At 40.3% G+C, this 20,635-nt stretch overlaps 1 protein-coding gene across 1 annotated transcript in view; it reads left to right on the forward strand.

Moving 5' to 3' along the window:
* LOC308513491 (zinc finger MYM-type protein 2-like) overlaps positions 1–20,635 on the forward strand; it is a 163,231-nt gene that overhangs the window by 42,065 nt on the left and 100,531 nt on the right. Inside the window, exons 4-5 of the mRNA XM_081083585.1 lie at positions 9,469–9,973; positions 10,235–10,328. Coding sequence (XP_080939711.1) covers positions 9,469–9,973; positions 10,235–10,328 — 599 coding nt within the window. The remainder of the gene's footprint in view (positions 1–9,468; positions 9,974–10,234; positions 10,329–20,635) is intronic.

The following is a 20,635-nucleotide window of genomic DNA, read 5'->3' on the forward strand; positions in this document are numbered from 1 at the left end:
TCTCCCAGTGTGTGTCTGGGTCCCCAGAGTCTCACCCGGAACTGGAGTACAGAGCATGCGGGAGCTTGTATCTCCCTCCCGATTAAAAGAGAGCATCCAGGTGCCAGCACTTTCTGCACCTTCGTACCTCCTACCAGTCTCAATGCGCTTTCTTCTTTACCTCTAGTTGTAGAACTTCCACTCAGCCAGCTTTCCCGCTGTTCTAGTTGGCAGTTGTTCTGCCTTTTAGTTGTTATTTTGATGTGTTCTTGAGAGGCAGCAAGTATTAGTGTTTACTTATGCCTCCATCTTGGTTCTTTGCTGATTGTTCTGTATTTTAGTTGCAATTTTGATATGGTCATGGGAGGCAGCTAGTACAGGCATTTACCTTTGCCACTATCTTAGTTCTAGCCAGTCGGTTTGGATTTGACATTTCTTTCGTTTAAAAATGTGTTTTTTGAATATTGGTTTGTGTTACTGCTTTATTGAATGGCTATAGTCTTTTTTCAATTAATAAGAGCTTTGCTATATACTTTTGTGTTTAATACCTAATTACATATTACATTGTAATTATCAATATTCAGATTATGACTTACCACTTCATTTGTTATAAATCACTTGGCTCATTTGAAATATAGTTTTGGAGGAGAGCTTGTGGATACCCTGGACTGTCAGAGAGTCGAATCAGTGGGTTCTAAAGCAAATTATGCTTGAAATGTTGGTGGAGGCAAAAGTGACAAAACTGATGCTGTCCTACTTTGGGCACAAAATGTGAAGGCCAGTTTCTTTGAAGAAGACAGTAGTTCTGGGGAAAATAGAAGGCAGAAGGAAAAGAGGAACACCAAATATGAGATGGGTTAACTGCATGAATAAAGCCATAGACGTGAGTCCACACGAGCTGAGAAAGGACTATTTATGAAATGACATTGTGGACATCACTCATTCATATGGTTTCCAAGAGTTTCAGCTGCCTCAATGCCTTGTAACACATACCACTTCCTGGCTGTGGTCTTGGGCATCTTGATTTTGAGGATAGGTTTTTAAAAAATCTGTGATTTTACTTCCATTTGTAGTTTTAATGTTTTACTGATATGGCTATTTGGTCATAATATTTAAATTAATGTTAGTTACTTTTGGATGAATGTACTTTTATTTTAAAAAATTTAAGTTATGAACATTTTGAATCAGATGTTTTTCAGCATATTTATACTGTCATAACTTTCTGCAATGGTAATGTTAAAAAGTTTTTTATGGCCCTGACCGCTTTAGCTCAGTGGATAGAGTGTCGGCCTGCAGACTGAAGGGTCCCAGGTTTGATTCCAGTCAAGGGCATGTACCTTGGTTGCGGGCACATCCCCAGTAGGGGGTGTGCAGGAGGCAGCTAATTGATGTTTTTCTCTCATCGATGTTTCTAACTCTCTATCTCTTTACCTTCCTCTCTGTAAAAAGTCAATAAAACATATTAAAAAAATTGTTATTTTTGCTTAATATTAACTCTTGACTGCCAACCAATATCCTTTAGGAACTATGCTAAAATTGCCAAGGCATTTTTGCTGACTTTACAGCAGTTTAGGAAAAAAATTATGAATCACAAGTAAATGAAGTTACATATTCAAAAACTTAAGGAAACCTTTACTACATTGACATATTTAGCAGTATCATCATCACTAATAAAAGCAGCCTTAGAACTGGATGCCATTTTGAAGCTAGTGCTCCTGGCACTTTTGGCGAAAGACAGTAGGAGCACGATTGCGTTCCCTGGCACTCTAGGGGTTAAGTGAGGATCTTATGAAGGTTTCTCTTAGCATTGTTTTACCTTAAAGTAGACTTATTAAGGAGCTATCTTATACAACAAAGAGGGAATATGGAAATTGACCATCACTCTGCCACAGAGTAGGGGGTTTCCATTACACAAGATGGCTGCCCTCACAGTGGAGGCCGAGTTCCGGTTACGAGCCTTAACGAGCAATCAGCAGAGACCTGAGGCTCTGCCTCTCCTACCCCGCCCCCATGGGGCTTGACGGGATCTCAGGCTGTGTCCTCCATCCTGGCGCCAATCTGGGGGACCTCTGGCTGCACCCCTCACTCGGAAGGGCTTGATGGGAAGAACCGGGCCAGGAGACCTGAGGTCGTGCCCCCCACGCCGGCGGGGCTTGACGGGACCTCGAGGTGTGCCCCTGCCCCAGTGCTGGGCTAGGGGACCTCAGTCTGCTCCTCCTGCCCTGGTGCCAGGCCGGGGGACCTCAGGCTGTGCCCCCGCTTGGTGGGCTTGACAAGGGATCTCAGGCTGCTCCCTTTGCCCTGGCGCCAGGCCGGGGGACCCAAAACTGTGCCCCTCTCCCCGGCGCCACGCCAGGGGACCTGAGACCACGCCCCCACCCTGCGGGTCTTGACGGGGGACCCCAAGGTGCGTCTTCCTGCCCAAGTGCTGGGCCTGGGGACCTCAGGCTGCTCTCATCGCTGTGGGGCTTGACGGGGGACCTGAGTCTGCTCCCCCTGCCCCTTGGGGCTTGATGGGGGACCTTAAGGCATGCCCTCCACCTGGAGGGTCTTGACAGGAGATCTCAGGCTGTGTCCCCCACCCGGTGGGGCTTGACAAGGGTGGGACCAGCTGGTCTGGATCTAGCCCAATGTGGGGGGTTGGCCAGGTCTGGGTCTTGTGTGATTTTGAGGTGCATGTGGATGGGTGGGGACTTGACTCTGGGTCCCGTGGTGCGCCCTAGACTCTGACAGGAGGAAGATTTTCATATACATTTACTGATTTTCTTTCATCTCTGACACTTCTATTATAGAGAAAGGGCAAATAGCAATATTAAAATATTTCCACTAATCCCTTTTAATGTGCATGAATTTCGTGCACTGGGCCACTAGTTTTAGAATAATGTGTATATAATATATTGTTTGAAAATATACTTAAAATGCCTTAATATTTGGAATGGAAATTTGTAGATCTTCGGATAAAGCACAGGTTTTTGAATAGAATTACCTATTTTAAGTAGATATAAGTGTATGTTTTGCCATTTTCTGTGATTAGTATGTCTTCCATCCTGACACAGACACAGCACTTGCTTGTTCTAAGTGGAAGGAAGACTGATTTAAAAAAAAATATATATATATATATATTGATTTCAGAGAGGAGGGGAAAGGAAGAGAGATAGAAACATCAATGATGAGAAAGAATCATTGATTAGCTGCCTCTTGCATGCTCCCTACTGGGGATTGAGCCCGCAACCCAGGCATATGTCCTTGATGGGAATTGAACCTAGGATCCTTTAGTCCGCAGGCCAGTCCCCTGAGTCAGACCAGCTAGGGCATGAATACGGATTTTGGAATCAAGCTTTGTACATTGTATTTGAGTTCTGAGGTTGTTTTAGAAGTTTGGATAGTTTCAACTAATGTGCCTGACATATTGTTTCGTTATAGAGAAACTTTTATATCTATTTTATTTAACTCACAGGGTTATTGTCACTGTTAAGTGAAAATAAAATAAAACCTTTTCTATTAATACTGAAATGAATTGGTTATGGTGCTCTCTAGATACTAGAACCTGGTTTAACCAGGATGATTAATGGTGAGAGAGTAACACGGTATATATAAAATAAAGGGACTAAGATTGTATATCTTGAGAATTAAATAATGATGTTACTTAAAAATGACTGGTTATTAAAGTAAACATATTGATTTTTTGGCTTATAGCCTTTCCATAAATACCTGGGACAAATGATACAGTCTATACACAGTATTTCATAAAAATAGTTGGCATACCCTTATTTAATGTCTGAAAAATAGTTATTCTGTGTCCCTCTTGTATCAGGAGAATGGTGATTACTTAATTTCAATGCTTGATCACCTTTATCTGATCTTCTCTTTTTCCCATTATTCATTCAGGTGCTTAAACAACCTGAAATTCTTTGTTGATTAGTGTGGAACCTAAAATACAACTTGTTGAAAACTTCCTGACTCTTCCAGCAAACTACTCTGTTAATACAATGTGCTCCTTCTAGGGTTTTTTTTTTTCCTATGAATTCACATAAAAATATATGTTTTAGGAAAAACATATTGTGCAAGTATATTTGGATTTTGGGGAATACATAATGTTGTAGTAATACTTTTGTGTTCTGTGACTATTTTTCAGTCTATAGTATGTTTGCAGGTCTTTTCATGTCAGGAAGATCTGCTTTTCAAAAAACCCTAACCCTAATATTTTCTTTCATTTTCCATCACCACTCTTTATTTTAGCTGTCATCATCTCTCACCTGGACCAGTGGCCCTCTGGTTTTTTCTTTGCCCATGTAGCAGTTAGAGTGATCTATTAAAAACATGTGTGAGATTATGTTAGCCTTTTGGTATAAATGCTGCAGTGCTTCCTGTTACGGCAAACTCCAGACTGTTACCTTTAGAGAAGTCATGATTTCTGATGGCAGGCATGCTTACCTGTTTGGTTTATTGATTTTCCCAAGTGCCTAAGACAGTATCTTGCACATACTAGGTGTTTGGCAAATCTTTGTTGAATGCAATTAAATAATGAACTTGTTTTCCTTGGTGAGTTGTTGCTCTGTGTTTTTATGTTTCATGTCATATTATTCTTTCTTACCTGCCTTGTTCCAGCCACGCTGGCCTTTATTCTGTTGCTTGATTTTTTTTTTTTAAATATATATGTTTATTGATTTCAGAGATGAAGGGAGAGAGAGAGTAAAACATCAATGATGCGAGAGAAGCATTGATCGGCTGCCTCCTGCACGTGTCACACTGGGAATCAAGCCCACAACCCGGGTATGTGTCCTGACCGGGAATCTTACTGTCATCTGATTCACAGGTCGACACTCAACCAGTGAGCCACACTGCCTGGGCTCTGTTGCTTGAATTTACCAACTTCATTCCCTTTAGGCTTTTTTTTGGCAGGAGCTGGAATGCTCTTCCTACGATTTTCCCATAGTTGGATCTTTCTTGTCATTTCAGATTTCAGTGTAAATGTCACCTGCTCTCATAGAGGTATTCTCTGATCACCAAAGAAAAGTAGTTATTTCTTTATCACTGTGTTGTCACTCTGTTTTTTTTTAAATGCTCTCCTGAGGATATGTTTATTGATTTTAGAGATGGGGGGGGGGGTTGGAAAGAGAGAGAGTGAGAGAGCGAGAGAGATGGGAAGATAGACATCAATGTGAGAAACATTGATTGGTTGCCTCCTATACTCCTGACCGGGGATTGAACCTGCAACTTGTTTTGGTGTAGGGGACAACACTTCTCCCAACTGAGCCACCCGTCCAGGGCTCACTCTGTTTTTAAAATAATTAAATTTATCTTTAAAAAATAAGTGAGAAATCCTGTTCAAAAATTGAGAAAATGCAACAAATTAGACTGTGTGGAATTTCTCCATCCCTATGTCCCATCAGCCAAAGTGATATTGTTGTCTTCATCCTTCCAGAGGCTCTTCATAGCAACATAAGCAAATGACTATATATATATATATATATATATATGTATAGTCAGTGTTCCTAACCCAATCTTTTATATTTTATTTTTTTTATATATTTTATTGATTTTTTTTACAGAGAGGAAGGGAGAAGGATAGAGAGTTAGAAACAATGATGAGAGAGAAACATTGATCAGCTGCCTCCTGCACACCCCCTACTGGGGATCTGCCCGCAACCAAGATACATGCCCTTGACTGGAATCAAACCTGGGACCCTTCAGTCTGCAGGCCGACGCTCTATCCACTGAGCCAAGCCGGTTAGGGCTCCAGTCTTTTTTTTAAAAAGTGGTCTATGGCCCTGGCCGGTTTGGCTCAGTGGATAGAGCGGCGGCCTGCGGCCTGCGGATTGAAGGGTCCCAAGTTCGGTTCCGGTCAGGGGCATGTACATTGCTTGCAGGCATATCCCCAGTGGGGGGTGTGTAGGAGGCCGCTGATCGATGTTTCTCTCTCATTGCTGTTTCTACCTCTCTATCCCTCTCCCTTCCTCTCTGTAGAAAATCAATAAAATATATTTAAAAATAAAAATAAAAAGTGGTCTATGTTGCTTTATTCGAGAAAGGATTACAAAGGGTTCAAGAATTGGCATTGGGGCTCTTAGACCAGGCTTTAAGACTTCTGCAACCAGTTTCCTCTCATCAGATAACCTACTCTATGAAAATGAGGCTGCATTTATAAACCACTTCAAATTCCCATCCATCATATCTGAAAATTATATACAATCTATATTCTCCTGTCATTATTTCCCCCTTGTTTTTTCTTGCTGTCTTGTCTCTGAGTTAGGTAATTCATGTTCAAGATTATTTCTGCTATCTGTGCCTATGACCTTCTCCTCTCCTTATCCTCTCAAGAACTTATTTTCTTTCTTTCTTGATTCTTTACTGTTAACTGTGTGCTGTCTCTTTGGCTTCAATACAGCCCTGTATATATAGTAGGTATTCAGAAAGTATTAGTTGAATATAGCAGAGTGGTGAAGAGTTTGAACTATTGAGTTATAAATGCCTGGGTATGCATTTATAACTCTGTCTGTGTGTGCTGTCTCTTTGGCTTCAATACAGCCCTGTATATATAGTAGGTATTCAGAAAGTATTAGTTGAATATAGCAGAGTGGTGAAGAGTTTGAACTATTGAGTTATAAATGCCTGGGTGTGCATTCTAGGTGTGTGGCTTGGGCATGTTTGTTAGCATCTCGAAGCCACTTTAAAATGGGACAAATTTTATAGCTATATCAAGGGTTGTTTTGAGGCTATACCTAAAAAGTGGATTGTGTTTATTTCCTATAGTTGTAGTAAATTACTGCAAACTTGAGGGTAAACAAGTTTACTTAAAACAAATTTTTTCTCTCACAGTCTGGAAGTCAGATGTCAGAAATCAGTGATCCTGGGCTCATTAAGATGTTAGCAAGACCATGTTTCTTCTGGAGGCTTTGAGGGGAGAATGAGTTCCTTGCCTCTTCTACATTCTAGTGACTGCTAGCATTCCTTGGCTGCATCACCCAGTCTCCTCTAATCTACCTCTGTGGTCACACTGTATTCTCTTGTACCTATACCAGGGATGGCGAACCTATGACATGCGTGTCAGAGGTGACACGCGAACTCATTTTTTTGGTTGATTTTTCTTTGTTAAATGGCATTTAAATCTACACTAATAAAAGAGAAAAATGGTAATTGGCGTACGGCGATACCCTTTTCATTGGCTAATCAGGGCTATATGCAAATTAACTGCCAACTAAGATTGGCAGTTAACTGCCAACTAAGATTGGCAGTTAACTGCCAACAAGATGGCGGCTAATTTGCATATGTAGGCACAATGCAGGGAGGCAAAAGGGAAAGCAGGAAGAAGCCCCCTGCCACTGACAGTGATCGGAAACCCAGGGGGGAGCTAAGAGCTGGGGGGCAGGGCAAAGGCGGCCCTGGGGCCGCCTTTGCCCTGCCCCCCAGCCATGATGGGAGAATCAGGCGCCTTTGCCGCCCTGGCCAGTGATAGCAGGAAGTAGGGGTGGAGCCAGCGATGGGAGCTGGGCACGGTCGAAGCTGGCAGTCCCAGGAGCTAGGGGCCCCTTGCCTGGGCCTAAAGCGGAGCCCAAGATCGCGGGGCCGCTGCAGCTGCGGGTCCCCGCTGCCCGGGCCGGACGCCCAGGCCAGAGGCGTTAGGCCTGGGCAGGGGCGGAGCCTGCAACCGCGGGGAGCTGGGGGGGCAGAGCCGGGGATTGGGGGGATATGATGGTCCCCTTGCCCAGGCCTGAAGCCTGGGTCAGAGGCATCAGGCTTGGGCGGGGGGTGGAGCAAGCGATCAGAGGGAGATGGGTCCCCTGCCCGGGCATGATTCATGGGCCAGAGGCCTCAGGCCTGGGCGGGGGTCAGAGCCAGTGATCGGGGGGAGATGGGGGTCCCCTGTCCAAGCCTGACACCTCTGGCAGAGGCGGCAGGCCTGGGCAAGGGGCCGATCAGGCGATCAGAGGGTGATGGGGGTCTACGCCTCTGGCTTAGGCATCAGGCCTGGGCAAGGGGCAGAGCCAGCAATCGGAGGGGTCTGGGGGTCCCCTGCCCAGGCCTGACGCCTGGGCCAGAGGCATCAGGCCTGGGCTGGGGGCAGAACCAGTGATGGGAGGAAATGAGGGTCCCCTGCCCAGGCCTGACGCCTCTGTCAGAGGCGTCAGGCCTGGGCAAGGGGCCGATCCTGCGATTGGAGGGTGATGGGGGTCAACACCTGAGGGCTCCCAGTATGTGAGAGGGGGCAGGCTGGGCTGAGGGACACTCCCCCCTCCCCCCCACTCACACACCCAGTGCACGAATTTCGTGCACCGGGCCCCTAGTATATAAAATAAATATCAAAAATATAAGTCTTTGTTTTACTATGGTTGCAAATATCAAAAAATTTCTATATGTGACACGGCACCAGAGTTAAGTTAGGGTTTTTCAAAATGCTGACACGCCGAGCTCAAAAGGTTCGCCATCACTGATCCTATACTGTATTCTCCATCCAACTTTCTTTGATAAAGGCACCTATAGTTGCATTTAGGGCCCACCTAGGTAATCTTAGTTTTAAATCCTTAATCATATTTTCAAAGAACCCCCTTTTTTTTCATATAAGGTAACATTTATAGGTTCTAGGGTTTAGGATTTGATATCTTTTGGGGCCATTTTACAGACTAATACATATAGAGTGTTCCTCAAAAATGTATACACACTTTGAATAATTGTTAATTTCAATGGGTTAAATTTGAAAAGAAAGAAACATTAATTGAGCTGTCAGAAAAAGGTGCCTGGCAAATAAAGATTTAAGCTTTCAGGATAGGGTGAAGAAAGATTTCAGATTTTTTTTAAAAACATGTTTTTATTGATTTCAGAGAGGAAGGGAGAGAGAGAAACATCACTGATGAGGGAGAATCATTGATTGCACGGTCCCCACTGGCGATTAAGCCTGACACCCGCGCATATGCCCTTGACCAGAATCGAACCCAGGACCCTTCAGTCCACAGGTGGATGCTCAGACTGGCTAGGGCAAGATTTCAGATTCTTAACAAGGGTTTAATCATACAGCTACATGGGAGCCCGGGAGGATAAAAATCAGGGGTTATAAAAAAAAAAAAAAAGATGAGGTAAGGGAAATTAGGAACTAAACCATACTATTTTATTGAATACAGAGGGATAAATGTATAGCGCAGAGATTTTTATTATCATATTTTGGTTATTTTCCTGCTCAAGTGTAAGAGGGTTTATATGTTTTCAGTTTTAGTTTATAGAGCAAATAGTGTGAAGGAGAGGAGGTGGTGGAGCTGAAAATTGGATAATTACCTTTTTGTATTGCTAGAGTTTCACATGTAAACTTTATGAAATGATTAGTGAATAAGAGAAGATCATAATGGATATCAAAATTTTCTGGGGTATTATATAAGAATCATTCTCATTTAGAATAGAAAAGAAAGGGAACTTAAAAAAAAATTCCTTCAATTAGAGCAACATAAAATGTTATGTCCTAACCACTTATACTTTTTCTTTTTTCTATCTCCTTAACAGGTTCCTTGGCATGGACACAGGTTCAGTGGGAGGATTAGAACTGACTGATCAGACTCCTGTTTTATTAGGGAGTACGGCCATGGCAACTAGTCTCACGAATGTTGGAAATTCATTTAGTGGTGCACCTAATCCTTTAGTTTGTAGATCTAATAAATTTCAAAACTCATCAGTGGAAGATGATGATGATGTTGTTTTTATTGAACCTGTACAACCTCCCCCATCTTCTGCATCAGTGGTTTCTGATCAAAGAACCATAACATTTACATCATCAAAAAATGAAGAACTACAAGGAAATGATTCCAAAATTCTTCCTTCCTCAAAAGACTTGGCTTCTCAGAAGGGAAATGTAAGTGAAACAATTGTCATTGATGATGAAGAGGACATGGAAACAAGTCAAGGGCAAGAGAAAAATTCCTCCAATTTTATTGAACCTCGGAGACCTCCTGAGACTAAAAACAGAACCAATGATGTGGATTTCTCTACTTCCAGTTTTTCAAGAAGTAAGGTAAATGCAGGAATGGGTAATAGTGGTATCACCACAGAACCAGACTCTGAAATTCAGATTGCTAATGTTACCACCTTAGAAACAGGTGTAAGCTCTGTGAATGATGGCCAATTAGAAAATACTGACGGGCGAGATATGAACTTAATGATTACACATGTAACATCACTGCAGAATACCAACTTGGGAGATGTCTCTAACGGACTGCAGTCAAGTAATTTTGGTGTTAATATGCAAACATACACCCCATCTTTAACTTCACAGACCAAGACTGGAGTAGGACCTTTTAATCCTGGTAGAATGAATGTGGCAGGAGATGTTTTTCAGAATGGAGAATCTGCAAGTCATCATAGTCCTGGTAAGCCATGAGTGATATTCCACCCCATGTAAATGAATTTGAACTTTGGCTGTTGCTTTTTCTATTGTAGTAATTGCTGCCACCTTGGTTAGTTAATTTATGTAAGGTATATTAGTTCTATTGACTTCTAAGTTTGTAGTCTTAACTAATCAGAGAGTAAAAACACTTATAGTATTTCTCCATAATTATTAGAATATCAATCACAAACTTATATGTCTAATGGATTAAAAAAAATACTCTTTATATTCCACCACTACATTGTAACAATTTGGCATTTTATTTGTCATGTACTCATTTTTTGCTTGTATATTTTTAGTTTTAGTTGTGTTGTTTTAATGTGTAGAGAACAAAAAGATAAATAGCACACTTAAGGAACAATATAATATGATGTAATTGCATTTATATTTGTTTTACTTTCTCTGTTAATTTTGACTACCTATCTGATTTTAATTTTTACTTAGCTTCTTATTATATTTTTTATACTTGAAGGTTGAAATTTTATTCTGTGGGTAGCTTTGCTCTGTGAAAACGCTGTAAGAATTCTGGCTTTCTCATGACCATGTTAGTGGGTGTCACTTTCTCTTTCACCTGTCCCTAAGCCTTCTTTCATCATTTTAGGCTCATTAGCAACTTTGTCAGCCTAGGAATTGTGTACAATAACAAGAAATGATTAAACTTAGGCTGTGTAGAATCCTATATAATAAAAGCCTAATATGCTCAGTGTCCAGTCGTCCGGTCAGCCGTTAAACCAATCAAAGCATAATATGCTAATGAATGCTAAGGCTACTCAACTGCTCACTATGATGTGCACTGACCACCAGGGGGCAGACGCTCTGACCGATAGGTTAGCTTGCTGCTGAGGTCCGGCCAGTTGGGACTGAGCGAGATGGGCCAGACACGCCCTGGAATCCTCCTGTGGTTCCTTCCTGGCTGGCCAACCTCCCGCATCCCTACCCGGCCCCGATTGTGCACCGGTGGGGTCCCTAGGCCTGGCCTGCACTCTCTCACAATCCGGGACCCCTTGGGGAATGTCAGAGAGCTGGTTTAGGCTCGATCCTGCAGGCCAGCTTGAGGGACCCCACTGGTGCATGAATTTGTGCAGTGGGCCTCTAGTACTCTATGAAATGCTAGTCATATTTCTTTTTTTTTTTTTAAATTAAATCTTTATTGTTCAGATTATTACAGTTGTTCCTTGTTTTCCCCCCATAGCTCCCCTCCACCCGGTTCCCCTCCCATCCTCCGCCCTCAACCCCCAACCACTGTCCTTAATTCATAGGTGCACGATTTTTTCTCCAGTCTCTTCCTGCATATCCCACACCCCTTTCTCCCCCAAGAATAGTCAGTCCACTCTCTTTCTATGCCCCTGATTCTATTATCTTCACCAGTTTATTCTGTTCATCAGATTATTTATTCACTTGATTTTTAGATTCACTTGTTGATAGATGTGTATTTGTTGTTCATAATTTGTATCTTTACCTTTTTCTTCTTCCTCTTCTTAAAGGATACCTTTCAGCATTTCATATAATACTGGTTTAGTGGTGATGAACGCCTTTAGCTTTTCCTTATCTGTGAAGCTCTTTATCTGACCTTCAATTTTGAATAATACCTTTGCTGGATAAAGTAATCTTGGTTGTAGGTTCTTGGTATTCATCACTTTGAATATTTCTTGCCACTCCCTTCTGGCCTGCAAAGTTTCTGTTGAGAAATCAGCTGACAGTCGTATGGGTACTCCCTTGTAGGTAATTGGTTGTCTTTCTCTTGCTGCTTTTAAGATTCTCTCTTTGTCTTTTGCTCTTGGCATTTTAATTATGATGTGTCTTGGTGTGGTCCTCTTTGGATTCCTTTTGTGTGGGGTTCTCTGCGCTTCCTGGACTTGTAAGTCTCTTTCTTTCACCAGATAGGGGAAGTTTTCTGTCATTATTTCTTCAAATAGGTTTTCAATATCTTGCTCTCTCTCATCTTCTGGCACCCCTGTAATTCGGATGTTGGTACCCTTGAAGCTGTCCCAGAGGCTCCTTACACTATCTTCATATTTTTGGATTCTTTTTTCATTTTGCTTTTCTGGTTGGGTGTTTTTTGCTTCTTTGTATTTCAAATCTTTGACTTGATTCTTGTGATCCTCTGGTCTGCTGTTGGGAGTCTGTATAGTATTCTTTATTTCAGTCAGTGTATGCTTAATTTCTAGTTGTTCCTTTATCATAACATTGAGGGTCTCACTAGATTTCTTGAGGGTCTCATTAAGTTTATCGGCGGTTTCTAGAAAATTCTTGAAAAACCTTAAAAGTGTGGTTTTGAACTCTATATCCAGTAGTTTGCTTTCCTCCCTTTCTGTCATTTGTGTCCTGTTTCTTTGTCTCAGCATTTTTTTATGCTTCGCTGTGTTGACAGAGTGGCTTTCTGTGCTAGGTGTCCTATAGGGCCCAGTGTCTCAGCCTCCCCTATTACCTGAGGTAGACACTCTTGGTGCACCCCCTTGTGGGCTTTGTGGACAGTCTTGTTGTAGTTAAATCTTAATTGTTGTAGGTATCACTGGGAGGAATTGACCTCCAGGCCAATTGGCTGTGAGAATCAGCAGTGTCTATGGTGAGAGAACTTATGTGCTGAAGTCACCCTTATGGGGCAAGACTTGCTTCAGTGCAGCTTTGGTGTTCACTGAGTCTGTCCCCTGAGTGTGTCCCTTGTGGATCTGAGGAGTTGTAATATGGATGGTCCCACTCTGACCACTGGGTACACTGGCTCTTGGATCTAAGGAGGTGCTAATTTAGACTCTGCCTGAGATTATCCAGCAGAAGCCAGCTGTAAAGCAATGCAAGTTGCCCTGGGGCCTTACGCCAGCTGCAGTTTGTTAAGTAATTTTCAGATTACAAAGGGCCGGGCCTTTCATATGCAATAGGTGAGAGCATGACCCGTTAGTTAATAAGACTACAGGGGACTTTTTCCCTCATTTTTTAATTACAGATTTTTCAAACACTCTCTAATAATTAGACATTACTATTGTAACCAAAAAAACAACAACACAGAATATAAAAGAAATATGACGAGAGAAACGAAGATGGCGGCATAGGTAAACACCGGAGATTGCTGCCTCGCACAACCACTTCAAAAATACAAAGACGGAATGGACGTCATCCAGAACGGTGTCCCAGGAGGTCAACAGGACGGGCGGAGCGAGCAGTATGGCTGCTCTCAGTCCTGCCCTCAGAGGTCCCGGCAATCGCTGTGAGCGCCTCCGAGAGAAAGCTGCCCTCAAGTTCCGACCGATGCTAGACAGTCCAGTTTCTCCCATATGAGTCTGGGTCCCCAGAGAATCGCCCATAACTGGAGCATAGAGCTTGAGACTCCTTCCAGATTGAAAAAGACAGTCGTGTCCTCAGCCTCCAGCCTTCTCCGCATGCACCTCCGCTCCTTTGTATTTTACTTCTGTACCGCACCTCCTCTGAGTCTCGGTATGCTTTTCTCTTTCCTTCTATTTGTAGAATTTCCACTCAGCCAGCCTTCCTGTGGTTCTGGATGATGTCCGTTCCGTCTTTTAGTTGTATTTTTGAAGTGGTTGTGCGAGGCAGCAATCTCCGGTGTTTACCTATGCCGCCATCTTGGTTTTTCTCATCATATTTCTTTTATATTCTTTTTTTTTTTTTTTTTTGGTTACAATAGTAATGTCTAATTATTAGAGAGTGTTTGAAAAATCTGTAATTAAAAAATGAGGGAAAAAGTCCCCTGAAGTCTTATTAACTAAAGGGTCATGCTCTCAGTGGATGTCTTTCAGTCTTTTTCCTTTGTGTTTTTTAATCTGGTTGAAATGCAACTCTGTATAATTTTGATTCCAGTTTTCCTCCCATTTGTTATTACATTGTATTTTCTCAAACCATTAACATATAAAAACAGTTTTAATGTCTGCATAATGATTGGGTATGAATATATCATTCCCATACTTGACTTTTCCCATATTTGCTATTATAGGTATATCATTAACATCTCTGTTCAAATTTCTCATTATTTCTTTGGAGTATATTGTCCTGTCTCCCTAAATATTGATGGTCTAAAATAGTGTCTGGTTTATAGAGATTTTGAAAGAAATGTATTCCTTATTATTCAGTTTTGAAACATTTTCATGCTTTCGAAGACCCTTGACATTGTGTGTGTGTGTGTGTGTGTGTGTGTGTGTGTGTGTGTGTGTGTGCGCGTGCTTATATTTGTAGGGCATTTTTAAGTTGCAGAAATATATTGTCATACTGCCTTCTGGAAAGTTCTTGCCAATTTATACTACTACCAGTTGTATGTTAGAGCGTCTTTTATTGTAACCTTCCAGCTCACATAAAAATAAGAAATGATGATGTTCAATTAGTTTTAAATTGGCTATTTTGTCTCGTAATTATAAATGTATAAAAATATGAGTATGAGAAAGAAAAAACATTCTCACCATTGAGAATGGTATATTTAATTCTAATCTGAGATCATAGTATAGGTATAGTTTTGCAAACTCTCCCCTCCTATACTACTCCTTTGAATACCTAGTAATAAATTTTGAACTTTTGACTATGTCAAATATGTTTGATTTTGTTAATTCTCTATTTAGCTCGGGTCCAAGTTTTACTATGTAAATAGCTCTTTAGAATGTTCTTATTAATGTATCTGTGATACGTATTGCTTTAGGAATATTGCTGGTTAAAGGGACAGATTGTAAGAGTTGTGTTCCTCTTTACTCAAACTCTTACACAAGGCAATGTAAAGTACTCATGAGAAAAACGAAACATATACCTGCTCTTGAATTTATGAATCAGCTCTTATATTTATTTGCTGTTTTTATTCGTGATAGATAGTTGTAAAATTTTGGCTATATGTGATAGAGAGTTTTAAAATTTTGGCTCTCAGACTGATTAAACTGCTATCCCATGATGTGAAATGATTAGGTACCTTCTAGTCCTAAAAGTTTTTTTGGTGTTGGAGGAGGTGAAATTTGAAAATAGGGGAAATGTAAGAGCTGAAATATAGTTAAAGGGAGCCATTACATTATTTATGTAGGGCCTAAAACTAAACTGAAAATAAAAGCACCAGGTTTTTAAAATCAAGTTAATAGATGCCTTAAGTTTAAATAGATTCCTTTAAGTATATATGGAAATGATAAGACTAAAAATTGAAAATTTGTAGGGAGTTAGAATTTGTGTTGCAAAATGCTATTCCTTCTAGCATATGTTCAAATATAGATTTTGTTTGAAGACCTCTCAGAAGGTAGAATTGCCATTTCTTTCAGTGATTTCTTTCTTTGTCTTCAATATTATTGTTATCCATTTATTAAAACTGGTCAGTTACCCTGATGATAACAGAATAACAGGATCCAGAAAAAAAATCTATTTATTCTTCGTATAAAGTATGTATGTTTTTTGGTGGGGGGAATTGTGGAGTAAAGTAAGATTTGAATAGCAGTGTATGCAGCCTGTTGAAACCATTAGTTGTGGACTGGGTCAGCAATATGAAATAGCCTTCTTCAGTTTTTTTTTTTCTTTTTCCTTTATTGACTAAGATATTACAAATGTGTCTTTATCCCCCCAATGTCCTCTCATCCCCCCAATCCTGCCCTCACCCTCACCCCCTGTTGTCCACATCCATCGTTTATGCTTATATGCATGCATACAAGTCCTTTGGTTGATTTCTCCCCCTCACCCCCATTCTTCCCTACCTTCCCTCTGAGTTTTGAGCATCTGATCGATGCTTCTCTGTCTCTACATCTGTTTTTGTTCATCGGTTTATGTTGTTCATTATAATCCACAAATCAGTGAGAGCATGTGATATTTATCTTTCTCTGACTGACTTATTTCACTTAGCATAATGCTCTCCAGCTCCATCCATGCTGTTGCAAATGGTAGGAGTTCCTTCTTTTATACAGCAGCATAGTATTCCATCGTGTAGATGTACCACAGTTTTCTAATCCATTCATCTACAGATGGGCACGTAGGCTGTTTCCAGATCTTAGCTATGGTGAATTGTGCTGCTATGAACATATATCCTTTCTGATTGGTGTTTCTGGTTTCTTGGGATATATTCTTAGAAGTGGGACCACAGAGTCAAATGGGAGTTCAATTTTTAGTTTTTTGAGGAAACTCCATACTGTCTTCCATAGTGGCTGCACCAGTCTGCATTCCCACCAGCAGTGCACAAGTGTTCCTTTTCCTCCACATCCTCTACAGCACTTGTCATTTGTTGATTTGTTGATGATAGCCATTCTGACAGGTGTGAGATGGTACCTCATTGTTGTTTTGATTTGCATCTCTCGGATGATTAGTGACTTTGAGCATGTTTTGATATGTCTCTTGGCTTTCTGAATGTCCTCTTTTAAAAGGTGTCTATTTAGGTCCTTTGCCCATTTTTTGATTGGATTGTTTTTCTTCCCTTTGTAGAGTTGTATGAGTTCCCTATAAATGTTGGAGATTAAACCTTTATCAGAGATATCATTGGCAAATATGTTCTCCCATGCAGTTGGTTTTCTTGTTGTTTTGTTGATGGTTTCTTTTGCTTTGCAGAAGCTTTTTATTTTGATATAGTCCCATTTGTTTATTTTCTCCTTAGTTTCCATTGCCCTAGGAGCTGTGTCAGTGAAGAAATTCCTTCGGCATATATCTGAGATTTTGCTACCTGTGGATTCCTCTAATATTTTTATGGTTTCCCGTCTTACGTTTAAGTCCTTTATCCATTTTGAGTTTATTTTTGTCTATGGTGTAAGTTGGTGGTCTAGTTTCATTTTTTTGCATGTGTCTGACCAAATTTCCCAGCACCATTTATTGAAGAGACTGTCTTGACTCCATTGTATGTTCTTACCTTCTTTGTCAAATATTAATTGAGCTAGTGGTCTGGATCAATTTCTGGGTTCTCTGTTCTATTCCATTGATCTATATGTCTGTTCTTGTGCCAGTACCAGGCAGTGTTGTAATAAAACCAGGCAGTGGCTTTGTAATACAGCTTGATATCTGGTATTGAGATCTCTCCTACTTTGTTCTTCTTTCTCAGGATCCCAGCAGCTATTAGGGTTTATTTTATTTTATTTTTTTTCCAGATGAATTTTTGGAGAGTTCTCTCTAGATCTGTGAAATATCCTGTTGGTATTTTAATGGGGAGTGCATTGAATCTATAGATTGCTTTGGGTAGTATGGACATTTTGATCATCTTGTTTCTGCCAATCCATGAACATGGTATGTTCTTCCATCTGTTTATGTCTTCCTCTATTTCTTTTTTCAATGTCCTGAAGTTTTCTGGGTAGAGGTCTTTTACCTCCTTAGTTAAGTTTATTCCTAGGTATCTTAATTTTTTTGTTGCAATGGCAAATGGGATTTTTTTTTAAATTTCTCTTTCTATAAGTTCACTATTGGCGTATAAAAATGCCATAGATTTCTTGGCGTTAATTTTGTATCCTGCTACATTGCCAAATTCATTTATTAGGTCTATTAATTTTTTGATGGAGTCTTTAGGGTTTTCTAAGTACAGTATCATGTCATCTGCGATGACAATTTTACTCCTTCTTTTTCAATTTGGATGCCTTTTATTTCTTCTTGCCTGATTGCTTTGGCTAGCACTTCCAGTACTATGTTGAACAGGAGTGGTGAAAGTGGGCATCCCTGTCTGGTTCCTGTTCTTAAGGGAAATGGTTTTAGTTTTTGCCCATTGAGTATGATGTTGGCTGTAGGTTTTTCATATAAGGCTTTTATTATGTTGAGGTATGATCCCTCTATTCCCACTTTACTGAGAGTTTTTATCAAGAAAGAGTGTTGAACTTTGTCAGATGCCTTTTCTGCATCAATCAATAAGATTATGTGATTTTTGTCTCTCAGCTTGTTTATATGATGTATCACGTTTATTGATTTGTGGATATTGTACCAGCCTTGCATTCCTGGAATAAATCCCACTTGGTCATGGTGTATGATCTTTCTAATGTAATGCTGGATCCGGTTTGCTAGAATTTTGTTGAAGATTTTAGCATCTATGTACATCAGGAATATTGGCCTGTAATTCTCTTTCTTTGTGGTGTCTTTATCTGGTTTTGAGATTAGAGTAATGCTGGCTTCATAGAATGAGCTTGGAAGTGTGCCTTCCTCTTGAATTTTTTGGAATAGTGTGAGGAGGATTGGCCTTAGTTCTTCTTTGAATGTTCGGTAAAACTCCCCCGTTAAGCCATCTGGTCCAGGGCTTTTGTTTGCTGGAAGCTTTTTGATGACTGTTTCAATTTCATCAGTAGTTATTGGCCTATTCAGGTTTTTTGATTTTTCCTGATTGAGTTTTGGAAGCTTGTATTTTTCTAGGAATGTCTCCATTTCATCGAGGTTGTCCAGTTTGTTGGAGTAGAGTTGTTCGTAGTATTTTTTGACAATCCTTTGTATATCAGTAGGGTCTGTTGTTACTTCACCTCTTTCATTTCTGATTTTGTTTATTTGGGTTCTTTCTCTTTGTTTCTTCGTGAGCTTGGCGAGAGGTTCATTAATCTTGTTAATCCTTTCAAAGAACCAGCTCTTGGTTTCATTGATCTTTTGTATTGTTTTTTTGGTCTCTATGTTGTTTATTTCTGCTCTGATCTTTATTATTTCCTTTCTTCTGGATACTGTGGGCTTTTCTTGTTGCTCTCTTTCTAACTCTTTGAGTTGTAGGGTTAGATCATTTATTACCACTTTTTCTTATTTTTTGAGGTAGGCCTGTAGATCTATGAACTTCCCTCCCAGGGCTGCTTTCGTTGTGTCCCATAGATTTTGGATTGTTGTGTTTTCATTGTCATTTGTTTCCAAGATGCTTTTTATTTCTTCTTTGATCTCTCTGGTAACTCATCAATTGTTTAATAGCATGCTATTTAGCCTCTAAGTGTTTTTTTTCTCAATGTTTTTATTGTAGTTGATTTCTGGTTTTATGCCATTGTGATCTGAGAAGGTGCTTGTTCTGATTTCTATTCTCTTGAATTTGAAGAGACTTTGCCTGTGTCCTAAGATATGGTCTATCTTTGAAAATGTCCCATGTGCACTGCAGAAGAATGTATATTCTGTAGTTTTGGGGTGAAATTTTCTGAAGTTGTCAATGAAGTCCATCTGATCTAGTGAGTCATTTAGGATTGCTGTTTCTTTGCTGATCTTTTGTTTAGAGGATTTATCCAGTGGTGTCAGTGGGGTATTAAAGTCCCCTACTATGACTGTATTGCTATCGATTTCTCTCTTGATATCTTCCAGAAGTTGTTTTATGTATTTGGGTGCTCCTGTATTGGGTGCATATATGTTTACCAGAGTTATATCTTCTTGTTGAATTGTTTCCTTTAGTATTATGTAGTGGCCTTCCTTATCTTATTTTATGGCCTTTACTGTGAGGTCTATTTTGTTAGCTATAAGTATCGCAACCTCAGCTTTTTTCTTATTTCCATTTGCCTGAAAAATTTTTTTTTCTTCCCTTCACTCTCAGTCTGTGTGAATCCTTTGTTCTGAGGTAGGTCTCTTGCAGACAGCAAACATATGGGTCACGTTTTCTTATCCATTCAGCTACCCTGTGTCTTTTGATTGGAGCATTTAATCCATTTACATTTTTTTTTAAAATATATTTTATTGATTTTTTTACAGAGAGGAAGGGAGAGAGACAGGGAGCTAGAAACATCGATGAGAGGGGAACATCGATCAGCTGCCTCCTGCACATCTCCCACTGGGGATGTGCCCGCAACCCAGGTACATGCCCTTGACCGAAATCGAACCTGGGACCTTTCAGTCCGCAAGCCGACGCTCTCTCCACTGAGCCAAACCGGTTTCGGCAATCTATTTACATTTAATGTTATTATTGAAAAGTACTTGTTTGCGGCCATTTTTATTCTTATTGTTTGTGTTTCTTCTTGTCTTTTTGTTTCTTCTTTTTATAGCAGTCCCTTTAGCATTTCTTGCATTGCTGGCTTGGTGGTAATAAACTCTCTTAGCCCTTTTTTGTCTGTGAAGCTCCTGATTCCACCTTCAATTTTGAATGATAGCTTTGCTAGGTACAGTATTCTTGGCTTCATTCCCTTGCTTTGCATCACTTTGTATATTTCATTCCATTCCATTCTTGCCTGGTGTGCTTCTGTTGAGAAGTCAGCTGATATTCTAATAGGTGATCCCTTGTAGGTAACTTTCTGTCTCTCTCTGGCAGCCTTTAAGATATTCTTACTTTGTCGTTGGTGTTTGCCAATTTAATTATGATGTGTCTTGATGTTGTTCTTTTGGGGTTCATCTTGTTTGGCACTCTATGTGCTTCTTGGACTTGTGTAGTTTTTTTCTTGCCAGTATCAGGGAACTTTTCTGTCATTATTTCTTCAAACAAGTTTT

The sequence above is a fragment of the Myotis nattereri genome, assembly GCF_964212035.1.
Source record: "Myotis nattereri genome assembly, chromosome: 2".
In the NCBI taxonomy this organism is placed as follows: Eukaryota; Metazoa; Chordata; class Mammalia; order Chiroptera; family Vespertilionidae; genus Myotis; species Myotis nattereri.